The 16,780-nt window shown below is 35.8% G+C and overlaps 2 protein-coding genes across 7 annotated transcripts; both read left to right on the top strand.

Annotated features, from left to right (window-relative positions):
• The first annotated feature begins 834 nt into the window (after positions 1-834).
• Positions 835-3,577, top strand: LOC122134912 (GPI-anchored hemophore cfmA-like). 6 transcript variants are annotated; one of them, XM_042712109.1, is made up of 7 exons: positions 837-1,087; positions 1,675-1,824; positions 2,027-2,176; positions 2,328-2,492; positions 2,769-3,090; positions 3,175-3,208; positions 3,293-3,577. In XM_042712109.1, exons 1-7 carry the CDS (start codon positions 1,009-1,011, stop codon positions 3,530-3,532), a joined length of 1,140 nt encoding a protein of 379 aa, XP_042568043.1. In that variant the 5' UTR covers positions 837-1,008; the 3' UTR covers positions 3,533-3,577. The 6 variants fall into 6 exon arrangements, with proteins under 6 accessions (XP_042568042.1, XP_042568039.1, XP_042568043.1 ...); XM_042712107.1 differs by having other exon boundaries at positions 2,769-3,208; XM_042712111.1 differs by lacking the exon at positions 3,175-3,208 and having other exon boundaries at positions 2,769-3,156; positions 3,325-3,577.
• Positions 3,578-12,862: 9,285 nt separating this feature from the next.
• On the top strand, positions 12,863-16,444 carry LOC109079618 (T-cell surface glycoprotein CD4-like). Its single transcript, XM_042712115.1, has 5 exons — positions 12,863-13,016; positions 13,886-13,929; positions 14,051-14,380; positions 15,808-16,125; positions 16,243-16,444. Exons 1-5 carry the CDS (start codon positions 13,006-13,008, stop codon positions 16,323-16,325), a joined length of 786 nt encoding a protein of 261 aa, XP_042568049.1. The 5' UTR covers positions 12,863-13,005; the 3' UTR covers positions 16,326-16,444.
• The last annotated feature ends 336 nt before the right edge of the window (positions 16,445-16,780 follow it).

The following is a 16,780-nucleotide window of genomic DNA, read 5'->3' on the forward strand; positions in this document are numbered from 1 at the left end:
TTATGAATCGTTTTGTTAAAAAGCCCTGGATTTTTATTAAAACGTGGAATTAGCACAGTTTATTCTGCATGCAGATCATATTTTAAGTTGTTTAAGTTCAAGGAGTTTATAAGACAGGTTTATTCTTTCTTTATACATCAGATATGACTGACCAATTGACTAAGGCTACAACTTAGATAAGAACTACCCGAATAGTTTGTGCTGTTGTGTGTGTAGGTGTGTGTGTGTGTGTGTGTGTGTGTGTGTGTGTGTGTGCTGTAGGTGCAAAACTTTTAGGAATCTTATCTAAGTTGTAGGTTAGTCAATACTGGTCAGCCGTGTCTGACATGAAGGATCTGCAAATGAAACTGACCACTGACACCATTAACGGCAATAATCAGCTAACACAAATATCTTTTTATTTTAATGTTTCAATATGTGTTGACACAAATTACTTTATTTAAATGTTTAATTGATACAACACGGCAATTAGTTGTTAGAAAATAAATGCGTAGTGATATCATTGCTTGATGACGCCAGGAACCGATGAATCGGATTTTTGAACCGGTTAAATGAGCCGAACTGTCCGAAAAGAACCGGTTCGCGGAAAAGAATCTGACTTTGCATCAGTAGTATGCTCACCAGCCACCGCTTTATCAGATAGGCTATAGTCAATTGGTCAAGTGCAAAGACCGAAAGTGCGGTCAAATTGGACAAAGCAGTTCAGTCCTCTCGTAATTAGGCTACTTTATTATGACATGGCGTGAACGCAGCAGTCTCATCCAACCCCAATCAAACACACCTGAACAAGCTAATCAAGGTCTTCCAGATTACTAGAAGGCTACAGGCAGGTGAGTTTGATTAGGGCTGGAGTTGACCTGATCTCCTTGGATCTTTAAAACATAGTTTTTTGTTGCAGCGACACGCTTATTCGTTTTATTTTTGTGCGCCTTACTGTCTGTTTTTTCCTGACGCACGAATTCAGTGCGTTTTCCAGCAGAGATCATTGTGCGACCGCAGGTCGGGAGGATGACAGCTCGAGCGTACTGCTCGCTGATTGCTGTTTTATCATGTCTGTCTGGATACTTGCGCATAACCGATGCCACAAGTGAGAAGATCTGTTAACTTTCTTGCACAGCCTGAAGAAATGCAGCAATAAGTGTCTCTCTGTCTTTGAAAGTAACTCTATAATATGAGACCCAAATGTTTCAGGAGTCTGGACACAGAATAGGACATACTTATTTGATAATTAGGCAATTTCATTTCCTATTTGGGTTTATGTATATGCTTTAGATTAACGTTTTTTTTTTTTTCATTGTTAGATGCCAGAGTTTCTTGTCATAACTATGCAAATATTTGATGTCAAAAACGATATCCTAGCTATTAAAATATTTCTAATGCTTTTAAATCTGTTTAACCTTAAAGAACAATCTAATAGTAAAAAGGGTGCTAAAGTCTGATTTTGTGGTGGCTGTACTTTAATGTTTGTTTGTTTGTTTGTTAGTTAGTCCTAATTCAAGTGACAAAGACAAAGTCTGACCGTAATCAGTGTTGAATACTACAGTAATGTTAACCCTGCCTATGTTTCAAAATTACTTGTTTAAGTTGAAAACATTTGTTGAATTGAAATAGTTGCACTACTAATAACACTTAAATGGGTTAACTTGTAATCTGTAACTTATTACATTTCCAAAGTGAGCTTCCCAACACTGGTGGCCGGTTTCTGTCCGATGAAGCTGACGGTCGTGCCGTCCCGTCGAGGATGTTTTTTTGATGGAGACTGCTCTGGAGGAGACAAATGCTGTATGTTTGAGTCGGGGTCTGCCTGTGTGCCGCCTGTTTCCAGTGAGTTAATAAAGGATGCTAGGGGTCCTCCGAAAAAAAAAAAGTCATGCATTGAATTTAATGCAAGCTTTTAAGCAGAGACTAAAGTGTAATATAAAAATTAATTTAGTTGAATGGAAATGTTCAGCATTCAGTGGTTCTTTCTCTAATTACATTTTTAAATGGAGTAACTTGTAATCTGTAACTTATTACATTTCCAAAGTGACCTTCCCAACAATTGTGGCCGGTTTCTGTCCGATGAAGCTGACGGTCGTGCCATCCCGTCGAGGATGTTTTTCTGATGGAGACTGCTCTGGAGGAGACAAATGCTGTATATTTGAGTCGGGGCCTGCATGCGTGCCGCCTGTTTCCAGTGAGTTAATGGATGCTAGGGGTTTTTCCCGCCCCCCCAAAAAAAAAAAAAAAACCTAAGTAACACATTGAATTCAATGTAAGCTTTTAAGCATAGACTGAAGTGTAATGCAATTTTTTTTTTTATTTATTTTTTTTTTTTTTATATAAAGTGGATAGAATTATTCAGCAGTCAATGGTGAAGCCAGGACTGTGTCCACCCCCAACCAATGGAAGAAGATCGTGTACCTCATCCTGTGATGGTGACTCTGACTGTCCCAACAATGAGAAGTGCTGCAGCAATGGATGTGGACATTACTGTACGGCTCCATATACAGGTATTTGTGTTGTATTGTTTTGGTTACTTGTCGATAATAATAATAATAGTAATAAATTCATTTAGCTTTTTGTCCTTATCAAAAGTACGTTTGAATTAATCTCTTAGGACAGTTTTAAACAGGATGGCTATAGAAAATAAAGAGGACTGATACTTAGAATATTATTCACTCTGTAGGTAAAACTTGCTATTCATGCTTTGAGTGTTTCTTGCTGCATACTGAAGTGGCATACAGTGTATATGCACAGACTAAAGCTGACTATCTGTGTTCATGCAGTGAAGCCGGGTCAATGTCCCAAACCAAAGAACGCTCCAGAATGTGCTGAAAGCTGTTTCCATGATGGCCAGTGTCCTGACACACAGAAGTGTTGCCCAACCACCTGTGGCCATGCATGCAGTGAAGCAGATGAAGGAAATGGTCAGGGAAGTGGTTACGCAAGTGTTCATGTAAGTGTTCAGGCAGGTGATCATGGAAGTGGTTATGTGAGTATTCAGACAAGTGATCGTGGAAGTAGTTATGGAAGTGGAAGTAGTTCTGGAAGTGGAGGTGGTTCTGGAACTGGTTCTGGCAGTGGAACTAGTTATGCAAGTGGAACTAGTTATGCAAGTGGAACTAGTTCTGGAAGTGGAAGCGATCAGGGAAGCTGTCAGGCTCAGGGAAGTAGTTCTGGAAGTGCAAGCAGTTCTGGAAGTGGAAGCGATCAGGGAAGCGGTCAGGCTCAGGAAAGTAGTTCTGGAAGTACAAGTAGTTCGGAAACTGGTTCTGCAAGTGGAACTAGTTATGCAAGTGGAAGCGGTCAGGCTCAGGAAAGTAGTTCTGGAAGTACAAGTACTTCGGGAACTGATTCTGGAAGTGCAGCTGGTTCTGGAAGTGGAAGCGATCAGGGAAGCGGTCAGGCTCAGGGAAGTAGTTCTGCAAGTGCAAGTAGTTCGGGAACGGGTTCTGAAAGTGGAAGCGGTCAGGGAAGTAGTTCTGCAAGTGCAAGTAGTTCGGGAACTGGCTCTGGAAGTGGAAGTAGTTTTGTTTTTATATCAATATAACTAATAATGATTATGGCTATTTCTAAATAAAAGCATTAAACAAAATAAGGAATGTTTTGTATTACTTTCACTATAATAAAACTGAGTATTTAAGAATAAATATATCTGCAAGAGAGAAAACAAAAGTGTACTTCTCTACACTGGAGAAAAACATAAGGCTTTGCAGATGTTTACCTCAAAGTTCTTAATTGTTTTTGATGTTTTTATTCAAATTAGGGTATTGTAAGCAATGAGAACTCTGTGTAATTTCTTTTTCATTCATACTCGTCGCCAGAGGGTGCCCTTGCATAGTCTCCACAAGAGACTCCAGGAAATCCCTTATATGGACAGGCTTTCACCCTTTGTGTCCTAGTAGCTGAATAACATGCAGATAGACGTTTTGATGAAACGTGAAGAAAATAAACAATGACTGTGACAATATATGGTTTGATCTGTGCTCTACAAGCCATCTCGGGTATTTTTATAAGAATAAAGTATATTTAAAATGCAATGCTAATTGACATAGCCTTTATCACTGTATAGAATAATATAAAGTGGCATGATTTCGGTCTCATTCTGTTTAATGAAATCATGTCAGATTACAATAAGTTATTTCAAAGACACAACTGATGTTGTGAAATGAATTTGGACTAAAACACATTACTTTTGTTACTTTCGAGGTTGAAGATATCTCCAAATGAACGGAGTCATAGTTATTCTGTTTTTGAGATCTTTTAATTTCTGATTAGTAACTATTGCAATCGTGACTTGTAAATATTAATAGTAAGCATTCATTAGATACTGGTACTTTTTAGGTACTAGTACTTATTTATTAGACACCAGTATGTTTTATTACTACTAGTAACTATTCTTATCTTACAAGTCAGATCTGTTTTTTTTTTTTTTTTTTTTTTTTTTTTTTTTAAACTCATGTTATGACTACTCCAAATGGCTTCAGTAGAGTTAAATTAAAAAAAAAAATTACTAGTAAAATAAAAATCATACTAGTAACACTTGGATAAGTTCTAGTATCTATTGCATAAATAATAGTATCTATTTAATAGGTACTAGCATCTAATGAATGAATACTAGTTTCTAATAAGCGCTAGTACCTAATGAATAAGTTAGTATCTAAAGTACTAGTATCTAAAAAAAATATGTACTAGTACCTAATGAATAACTAATAGTACATACAAATTAAGTACTAGTCACTAGTGGAATACATACTAGTCAAAACTGAATAGTTGATCTCAAAGACGGATCCCCATAGAAGTCAATAGCAAAAATTTACAATTTGTTACTAGTAACAATATAAAAGTTACTAGTCACTATTGAAATAAGTACTAGTATCTGCTAAGTACTAGTATCTAATGAATAAGTACTAGTAACTTTACAAAAGACACTAGTATCTAAAGAACAAGTACTAATACTTAATGGAAAAGATATTAGTATCTAAAAAATAAGTACTAGTTACATTAAATTAGATACTAGTGTGGTTTGTATATTAAATGTTAAAATGGCTTGCCATAACGTAAAGGTAATTAGAGATATTTCTAATTCAGCTTAGACTAGTCACAACTATATTTTGAGAAATCTGAATCGTACCTGCTCCTAGTCGAATCTGCTGTTGTGTGATGTCTTGTGCTGTTATTTTAATTGAATCACGTTGCAAAACGGACCAAACTCAGTGTAATGTTCAATAAGCAGAAGAAAACTGCTCTTCTGAATTTATTTATTATACAGGTGCTGGTCATATAATTAGAATATCATCAAAAAGTTGATTTCACTAATTCCATTCAAAAAGTGAATCTTGTATATTCTATTCATTCATTACACACAGACTGATATATTTCAAATATTTATTTCTTTTAATTTTGATGATTATAACTGACAACTAAGGAAAATCCCAAATTCAGTATCTCAGAAAATTAGAATATTACTCAAGACCAATACAAAGAAAGGATTTTTAGAAATCTTGGCCAACTGAAAAGTATGAACATGAAAAATATGAGCATGTACAGCACTCAATACTTAGTTGGGGCTCCTTTTGCCTGAATTACTGCAGCAATGCGGCGTGGCATGGAGTCGATCAGTCTGTGGCACTGCTCAGGTGTTATGAGAGCCCAGGTTGCTCTGATAGTGGCCTTCAGCTCTTCTGCAATCTTGGGTATGGCATATTGCATCTTCCTCTTCACAATAGCCCATAGATTTTCTAGAACAGGGATACCATGGTCCTTAAACCAGGTACTGGTAGCTTTTGAACTGTGTGCAGGTGCCAAGTCCTGTTGGAAAATGAAATCTGCATCTCCATAAAGTTGGTCAGCAGCAGGAAGCATGAAGTGCTCTAAAACTTCCTGGTATACGGCTGTGTTGACCTTGGACCTCAGAAAACACAGTGGACAAACACCAGCAGATGACATGGCACCCCAAACCATCACTGACTGTGGAAGCTTTACACTGGACCTCAAGCAACGTGGATTGTGTGCCTCTCCGGTCTTCCTCCAGACTCTGGGACCCTGATTTCCAAAGGAAATGCAAAATTTACTTTCATCAGAGAACATAGCTTTGGACTACTCCGTAGCAGTCCAGTCCTGTTTGTCTTTAGCCCAGGCGATACACTTCTGACGCTGTCTGTTGTTCAAGAGTGGCTTGACACAGGGAATGCGACAGCTGAAACCCATGTCTTGCATATGTCTGTGCGTAGTGGTTCTTGAAGCACTGACTCCAGCTGCAGTCTACTCTTTGTGAATCTCCCCCACATTTTTGAATGGGTTTTGTTTCACAATCCTCTCCAGGGTGCGGTTATCTCTATTGCTTGTACACTTTTTTTTCTACCGCATCTTTTCCTTCCCTTCACCTCTCTATTAATGTGCTTGGACACAGAGCTCTGTGAACAGCCATCCTCTTTTGCAATGACCTTTTGTGTCTTGCCCTCCTTGTGCAAGGTGTCAATGATCGTCTTTTGGACAACTGTCAAGTCAGCAGTCTTCCCCATGATTGTGTAGCCTAAAGAACTAGACTGAGAGACCATTTAAAGGCCTTTGCAGGTGTTTTGAGTTAATCAGCTGATTAGAGTGTGGCACCAGGTGTCTTCAATATTGAACCTTTTCACAATATTCTAAATTTCTAAGATACTGAAATTGGGATTTTCCTTAATTGTCAGTTATAATCATCAAAATTAAAAGAAATAAACATTTGAAATATATCAGTCTGTGTGTAATGAATGAATATGATATACAAGTTTCACTTTTTTAATGGAATTAGTGAAAACTCAAATTTTGATAATATTCTAATTATATGACCAGCACCTGTATATTTAAACATAATGGAGAAGAATGGAATTATATAACAAAAAACATGAATATGAATAATAACGTTACAAATAAATGCATGACGGACAAGAACGATGCTTCATAATCAGATGCAGTCAAAAAAAGGTGAAGGATGATTTTAAAAAGATCACAATTTAATAAAGGTTTAATTGACATTGATGTCATTTATAGTAGGTTAAATTACGTTGTTTACTTGTGACATTATGTAGCTTGTTTCCGCCATGGAATAAAAAATGAAAGTAATTTGCATATTTTTCTTACAATTCTGACTTTTTTTCTCTCTCTCAGAATTGCAAGATATAAACAATGCGAGTTATAAACTTTATAACTCACAATTATTTGCATTGTGTTAAGCTATATCTTGCAATTCTGAGAAAAAAAAAAGTCAGAATTGTGAGATAAAAAGTCACTATTTATTTAGTTTGTGGCGGAGCGCTTCCATGGGAAGTAGCCCACAAGGTGGGAGTATTGTATTGTATTATAGCAAGAGATTAGGGGTGTCGCGATATACCGGTATTGACAATAACCGTGATATTCAAAGAAACGATTATCGATATCGTGTTAATTTAGTGTGTGACAATATACCAGTATTAGCGATAACCACAATATTTGAAATGAACAGTTCTCTTATGATAACACCACACATGTAAATACTCCAGCGCCAGTACCTGGTTGAGCTCCCAGGTGGCAGCATTGTGCCTTAACGCAGACACTGTCACACAAGAAGACGACGCATTGATCGCAGCTACTCCGAGGAGAGCCGTGTTCAGCAGATTTGAAGTTGCCATTATTTTACTAGTCATAGAAACGTTATGGGAAACGTTATATTAACCTGTTAACAGTGGTTTTCTGTGTTTATATATTTAAGTAAAGGTGATTATTTTAATAAGTGCCGCGTTTTCTTTACTCGTCTTATTTTTGTGTTTGCATTGCAATCAATATGGCCTGTGCATAGTACACTTTATTTCTTTGTTCAAATCTATTTATAGTTACAGGATTAAAACTGATCTTGAAAAACTGAGCAACCACATTGCTACATTAAACTCTGTAAAATGTTAAGTTGCCTCATCTGCGGTCATTCTTCGATAAGGGTCATTAGTTAACATTAGTTAACATATATAAATAGCATAAATAATAATAATATAATAATGAACAATATTTCCATAGCATTTATTAATCTAAGGTCATGTTAATTTAAGCATTTACTTATGCATATTAAAATCAAAAGTTGTGTTTGTAAACATTAATGCACTGTGAACTTACATGAAGAATGAACGACTCTTTTATATTAACATTAACAAAGATTAATAAATTGTGTAATGTATTTTTCATTGTTCATTCATGAGTTAATACATTAATGTTAACAAATTACATCTTATTGTAAAGTGTTACCATTAATATTTATTCATCATACTTGAACTTGGCAGTATTTTCTCTTGTTATTTCATAGGAGCTTCAAAGAAGACGGAGAAAGCCAGAGTCTTGTGTCCTGCGTTTATCACTATCCTTATGTCCGTTGGGTGAAAAAGAAAAAGTAAAAAATAATTTGACTGATATCCCCCCCCCCCCCAAGGTTTCCATAGATATCACAATATATTGATATTGTGAATTATTATGGCCACAATAACCATGATATGAAAAATCTAATATCGTGACAGCCCTACAAGAGATCCATGATGACGATATTCTGCTGTGTTCAGTGATGAGCGCCAATGTATTCTTTTTACATTCAAATGCTGCAACAGCTGACAAAAGGCCTATACACATCCTTAGCTACTGATTTTACATGTGATCATTTGTAAATAAAGTCTAACAAAATTTAATCCACAGCACACACGTTTCAACATTACGACATAGAAAAGGACAAAAGCCTATCTGAGTCTTCTCTGTAAAGCCTACCACTTTTACACATGCTCCAGCTACATTTTTACTCTATAGAGGACATAGAGGATAAAATATAATTTAAAAAGCACAAACCTTTTTTTTTGGGGGGGGGGTTGTCTCCGGAGGATATGAATACAAACAAATATAACTGAAATTCCTAATATTACAGTAAGGCAAAGATAATAAATATTACATTTTTAATGTTCGAATAAGTTAAAATGTATTACATGTGATTAAGAATTCATAGAAACACAAACATCTATATATGGTATTGTCCTGACGCTTCCCCTTTAAGAAATCCAGTGCGCGTGCGTGTGCTACTGTAGCGCGCATACTTTGAACAGTAACGGTCAAAGAGGAGACGAAGCTGAGAAATCGAGAGATTAACGTTGTTTAACTTGTTAAAAGTTAATTTAAAGACACTAAAAAGGAAGAAATAGTCATATTTATCTGATCTGCATCCTAATCGAACAATATTGGGTGAACGATATCTGTTGGTGAGTTGTTGAGCTCGTTTTATTGTATCTGCTGATTAGCACAGAGTTCGCCGTTACATAGCAAAAACTGATATTAATGAAATATTAATGTATGCTGTTTATAATAAAATTTCTTTGTATAATACACTTGAGTAGTGTATTATACAAAGATATATATATATATATATATATATATATATATATATATATATATATATATATATGGGTCAAAGACGAAAAAAGTGTTTAAGCATAAAAAAAGTGTAATACTGCTTTGAACTGTTGTAGTTTCCCCCCCAAAAAAATGCTATATATATATATATATATATATATATATATATATATATATATATATATATATATATATATATAAAGATAGATAGATAGATAGATAGATAGATAGATATTTATTCTCGTTGGCGTTTGATATCCCATGGCAAATTGTATTTGACATTGTTCTTTTACAGCTTGTGTTTATTCTGTGTATATTTAATATATTTAAGCATTATTTTGTTTTACAGATTTATTTATTTATTTATTTTCTGTTGCTGTGTTTTAATTCGCCTGTTGTTTGTATAGTGTTGTAAAGCACTTTGGTCAACTCCGGTTGTTTTTAAACTGTGCTTTATAAATAAAATTGCATTGTATTGTATTGATAATCAATAACTTACCTTCATAGTCATGAGCACATTTTAAACACTTATAATATTTGCCTTCTCAACTCTATGGCTTTGCAGTAAAATTCACTTTAAACAAGATATACTTTTCATTCATGAAGATGACATGAAAAACAATGTGTCTCCTAGCGGAAAACAAAGACTTTTAAGATGAAAAGTGCGTTAAATTTGCATTATAACTAGATGGCAGCAGAGGATCACTCATTATTACTGTTCTATGATGGCAGCAGAGGATGCCATAGCTTAAGTGCGTTAAATTTGCATTATAATTTTATTGTAGTGGAGTATAAATTATTGGATGTGCTGGAATCACAAAGCCTCATGTCATTTAATAAATAAATATTCCCTGACACCAACAGTGTATAAGGCAGAGTTATTTAAATACTTAACTAGTTAACTACAAATGAAATAAGTTCAATATTAACGGTATAACAATTAAAAAAATGCATTAAATGTTTTGAAATATTTTTAGATTTAATTTAGTAAATACATTTTTTTAAGTTTTTATCTTTAAGTGTAAAAGCTGCTAAATATATTCAGTCAACACAGACTGTTACTGTTGTAGATTTGCCACTCTGAATTTTAATCTGAATCTCTTAATGCATAGCTGAACAATTTAGCAGATTTACGTGCGTAATATTTAATACCTGCATTTGTCTTTCCTGAAATGGTATACGTGGATGTTTGGTCCTCTTAGATAAACAAACATTTTCTTCAAATTGTGAATGGATTTTGTAGAGAAAACTGAGCAAAAGTGCTCCCCTTACAGCACAGTACTCTTGACCGGAAATGACTGAGCTGGCTTATCTAAAACCAGGAAGTAATCGTGCATATGCTCAATGGACAGAGCATTAGTGATTGCTTTGAAATATATTGGATACAATATTTTTCATACTTTTTACCAGTTTTCCCTCAACTGTATTGGATCCGTTTTCTCTCTCTCTCTCTCTCTTTACATTACACAAACTGAACTTTATTGCATGAAGTGAACAGTATTACTGTATATACGACCTCAAAGGGAATTTAAACTGAGTTACGATATCAAATTCTACATATTGTTGATGTTTTATTGTTCTGTGGTGGTGATGTGATTGTATTTGCTATTATTATTGTTATTATTGTTACAGTAAAATGTTATTTTTATATTTAACTTTTGGTCTTCTGGTATAAGCTTTATATCTTCCTCCCACTCCTTTTGAGTCTAGAACTGGTGCAGTGGATATTTGCATTGGGGGACGCAAGTTCTACATAGTGTGTGTGTGTGTGTGTGTGTGTGTGTGTGTGTATATGTGTGTCATCAATCCATTATCAGTGAAATTTTTGAACTATTGCTGTGTGCTGCACATATCACCTCTCATGTTGGTTCGCAATGTTACTGCAGGTTGTGCAACATACAATGAACAATGTCTACCATCAGGGTGAGTTTAAGCAAACTGCAAGTATTATTTTATAGTAGTACAAATACAGTGGAAAAAGTGCACCTTTAGAAAGAAAAAATCCTATAGGAATGATCCTACAGGATATTTATGTATTGTCCTATAAGACTATTCCTTATCGGAATCCTGTAGGAATGGTTCCAAAATATGATAGAAATTCCAAATAGGATCCAGTACAATTTTCCTATTGGAATCCTTTAGGACTTTTTGACAAGGGCCGAATTTCTTGATAAACAAATAAAATTAATAGTTAAAAAAAAAAAAACATTTTAGAATTTATATTTTTTATGTGAGGATCGATCCTTTCAATAAAACATCAGTATCGAAACTTAAGGATCGATCGAGTTAACTAGGGATGGGCGATACATTTTTTTTTTTATGCCATACGATACCCATACTTTTTGTTACAATTTTAACAATACTGCTATATAATTTTACTGTGTGATTTTTTTACAATACTAGCCTTATAATGTGTGTGTGATTTTTCAATATAACGTTAATTTAAAATATATATAAATAATTACACTAAAAGGCTTATTACATACACATACTGGCCATTAATAACTCATTTATTAGAAAAGCAAATTTAACAACAAATAAAAAATACTGGCCATTAATAACTCATTTATTAGAAAAGCAAATTTAACAACAAATAAAAAGTCTGGGTTGGCACAGATATCCCTGGGGTGGTCAGAGAGGGGCCAGCAACCAGTCTGGGGTGTAAATGAATGTGTTTGACTATAATGTACTGCACTGTTTTAGTGCCTAAAACACAACTGAGTACAATTATGTTCTACGTAACTGTAATTGAGATATTTGTGAATTAGACACTGAATGAATATGACAATTTTTGCATTATTCCTCACCTCCAGGTATTTTAATAAAGGGGCTCACTATAGCTTTATTTCTCATTCAGCTTCTCAAATCTCCTTATATTGTGATCTCGAAATGCAGAATATATTTTAGTGCATTTGAGAGACTTGTGTGCTGCGTATACATGCACAGTTTGCAGCTTTAATCGCTTTTTTGGTAATTCCATGATTTAGCTGATGACAGAACTAGGTGTTCATATTTCTCGTGCGGGTTATTGATGATTGATTATATGATGAAGTGATGTAGAGCGCGCGCTACATGTTTGCGTCCTGTTGAAGAGTGTGCGCCGGAAACACAGTAAACGGCTGAAGGGACCGGAAAGTGTGTTTTACTGACATATAGTCTAACAATATCTCATCAGACCGCAGGTCACAGTTGTTCTGCTGAAGCTCCTCTGGCGGCTGTAGCTCTCCTCGCTCGTGTGACTCGCGCCTGACGCTGAGGGTGAAGCTGAAGCGCGCGACTGGAAATTCTCCCGTTTGGTGTGGTCATAAAGAGATACGGCGGTTTCGCATGTTAATAAATGCATTTATTGTCAGGAAAAAAATGGACACTGGACCAGTTTTGAGTGGGGTGGCCAAGCTTTCCTCACCCCCTGGCGACCGTGCGTGCGTGTGACTAGCACGTCACACCGCGCAGCCGCAGACCGAACGGTGTGTGACGTCATATACCACCGCATCCGCGAATGCTTTTATTTTTTATATATTTATAGCACACACCCAGTCCCCGATCGGCCTACGCACACTGCTAAAAACATACTTTTTTTTTCTTCTTTAATATTAACAAAATTTATTTTGTTATTGAACCTTTTGAGTCATGGCCTCCAGGTATTTGGTCTGATTATTTTAATAATATAACGAAATAAACAGTTATTAACTTTGGCCTCGGCTAAATGCTAATAGCTACTACTATCACAAACTGCAGACCACCCGATAAAGTTAAATAATAAATTACAAAGGTTAAAACGGTTTGTAGTGGACAGTAGAGGGAGGAAAAGCACTTTTAGTTTTAAGTTTATTGACATGTTAGAAACCGTGCCTTCACTCGGACTGCGGCGGAAGTAGCCAAGTACGCCTTGAGCATATTTTAAACTATGCAAATGTTTCTATAGACACAGAGACTGTACCTATAGCCTGAGTCTACGCCCACATTATTGTGGTTAAGATACAGAAAGTGTTTTCAAAACACTTTCCGTCCACACTAGCACTATTTCAAGCATTTACAGTTGTAGATTGTCCGTAACGAACTATTTGAAAATGGTAAACTCACCTTACTGCGCTTTTTAATATCATTAAAGCTGGCTGGTAGAAAAAAGAGAAATTAAAAATTTGTGTTTCTGACAATCTGCACCCAGATGCAACAAACCCAGTATGTTAAGAAAATCCTAGACGATCTTGTGCACATACAAATTCAGAGATTACATGTGAGAACATTAGATTTTACAGACAGCAAATTTAATTTAGAAAATAAGATCATGTTTAAAACGTTTTCTATCCACTTGACATCTGATGGCACCATTTCTAGGCGTATTGTGGATTAGGCCTAGCACAGAAAATAATTACCATTGTTCCCAGCTTTTTAAAATCAAAAGTCATATTTACAGTAATGCCTCAACCATACAAATCACTTCAATGGTTTAACAGCAGGAATGTGAATATATATATAAGTAAATATTTCATTCTTTCTGTGTTTACAGGGGCTGTATTGTTTTATTTCATCTGGTAATGGTGATAAATGAAGGTTAGCACCAAGGATAAGTCTTTAAAAATATATATATATATAATATATATAATATATATTTTTTTTTTTTTTTTTTTTTTTTTTTTTTGCATAAAAACATGTTTCTTCTCTCTGTTTTCAGAGTTTTTGCAGGTCACTGCTCTTGTGGGTGTCATCGGAGGTTCTGTGGTTTTACCGTGTTCCTCTGAAGAACCTCAGATGACACCTGAAGACATTACAGTGAATTGGAAACACCTTAACAGACTGAAAGTATATGACGTTGTTAAGGGTAAAGGCTCTGTGGAAGGACAGGATCCAAAATACAAGAACAGAGTTGAAAGCGACTCTGAGCAGCATCTGAGAGGAAACTTCTCAATCAAACTCAAAAATCTTCGGTATAGTGATACAGGAAAGTACCAGTGCTACATCATAAAGGAATCAGTAATTCAGACTGTGGAGCTAGGGATTGAAGGTATTTTATTTGAAGAGGTCCTATTATGCCTCTTGATTTAGTTTTTGGGGTGTACTAGAATAAGTTGTAAAACTTGATTATCCCCAAAACACATTATTTTTCACATATTTTAAATGATTACAGTTGATTATTGTACATGTTAGTTCCAGTTTCAATGAAACAACTCCTTCTGAAACACGCAATGTGATTGGTTATCTGTCCCAGTGTGTGAGTAAGGTCTTACTGCAGAGCCATACATCACATCAGTCTGATGCAGGAAGTGTGTGGAGCAAGTGTTGTCTTACAAGGCATTCTGCTACGTCTGTGTCTTGGACCATTTCAAAGTTTAAAACCACGTTATTATCAAACCACGTTTTTTTCCTCTTAGATAGCAAAAGCATCACACGCTAGCTGTACCTGCTCTCAAAAAAATACAATTCATTAAAAATACAAAATAAGATAGAAAAACTTAAAGAAAAAAGTAAAGAAAAACATCTTCCATACCATATCTTTCTTGAATTGGCATTGAAAGATGAAAGGCTCTTTGGGCAGTTGTCAGTCCTAATTCATTTCCGGCTGATCAAGTTGAGGAAGGGCCTTTTCCTGGTCTTTCTTATTTAATTTTATATACTACGGCTCTTCCACAAAACCGTTTTCATTAACTTTTGACCGAGCTCTCTTCTTATGCCATGATTAACTTCTTTCTGTGTCTTCCGCCATTATTAGTTAACATGGGCTCTGGGCACTTCCGATCTGATACTGCTACTCCACTCACTTCCTGCATCAGTCTGTTAGGCTGGCACTGTTGTGCTCACACTGCTATGGTGTATGGTTCTGCAGTTGGTTAGTATTGCAGTTTTTTGTCATTGGCAAACCTCTTGAGCGTGTTCCTGGAATGTCACGCCCCTTACCATAACCACAGGCTTCATCTGCTCAGCTGTAGATATTAAACCTGGCATTGATTTCGCCATACCAGTTCGAGCTCGATTCAGACCCCTTGCGAACAAGAGGATCATGTTTTCTTTTACGGTTTATAATATGGTCTCCAGCGCAGTTTAACCAGGCCTTGCCCACTTTTTTGCTTGTGGGAAATATTTAACTGAGTGTTATTATGACTTCACGATAAGCATTGTTCTCTGCTGAAACTAAACTCTAGTCCATTGGTTTTAAACCGTGGTCCTGGTGGCCCACCGCTCTGTACATTTTGTATTTGTCACTTATCTGACAAACTCAACTGAGTTCATGGATCTCTCTCCTAATGAGCTGATGATCTTAATCAGGTGTGGAGAGAGACAAAATGTGCAGAGCGGTGGGTCCTGGGGACCAGGATTCAAAACCACTGCTCAAGTCTATAGACGCTATTCAGTCAACAGTCAGTCATGAAGCAAACTCTTACGTTTCTTGCATGAAAAACTGTTTCATTCATCACAACTTCTCTTTGTTTTCAGAGCCTGTGCAGCACCCATTTGTGCCTTCTGTTGGCGGTTCTGTGGTTTTACCTTGTTCTTCTAAAAAATCTCAGCTTCCAGCTGAAGACATTACAGTGCACTGGAGATACAACGAGAACCTGGAAGTGTATGACATTATTAAGGGCAAAGTCTCTCTGGAAAAACAGCATTCAGCATATTACAACAGAACTGAGATTTTCAGTGAGAAGTATCTGGATGGAAACTTCTCCCTCAAACTTAACAACGTTCAGCGCAGCGATACAGGAACCTACAAATGCCACATCGCAAATGAATTACTAATTCAAAGTGTGAAACTAGGTTTGTGGGAAAAAAGCTTATAATAGAAGCTTGTTGGGATGATTTTAATGAAGTTAGAATGAGATTGTTTAACGTGTTGTTTTAAGACCTCTTTTTTTTTGTCTTTGTGTCCAACAGAATTTAACCAAGGAGCACAAGCAAGACCAGAGAAGATTTTATTAGTGCCTTTACTTTCTGTTTCCATTCTGCTCTGTATGTGAGTGTTGAGAGGAGAAATCATTTGTCTACAGTATTGAAACTTATGAAATGAAAATTATTCATATCGGAGCATTGTCAGCTCACCCCATACACTAATAAAAATAAAAGTGATGCCAAATAACCTTTGAGTGAACTTTGATTTTTGCTAGTGTGCATTTTAATAACCTGAAGAACTTTTTCCACTATATAGAATCTTTTTGCGGAATGGAAAGATTCCATTGGTAAAAAATGTTTAATGTTCTTCTTGGAATCATCGTTGGTGAGTGCATTGTGGGGCAATTTGTTGTAGTGTCTAATGTAAAATGAACAAAACAGCTTTTTGTAGTCAAATAAATGAATTTCAGAAAACCTTTCGCTGAGTACAGTATTAACTAGAGTAAAAAGTGTGACAACTAGCCCCAATCTCTGTTATGCTGTCTGGATAAATTCAGTTTCAGTTTCAGTTCGGAAGTGATTT

The sequence above is a fragment of the Cyprinus carpio genome, chromosome A22 (assembly GCF_018340385.1).
Source record: "Cyprinus carpio isolate SPL01 chromosome A22, ASM1834038v1, whole genome shotgun sequence".
Taxonomy (NCBI): domain Eukaryota; kingdom Metazoa; phylum Chordata; class Actinopteri; order Cypriniformes; family Cyprinidae; genus Cyprinus; species Cyprinus carpio.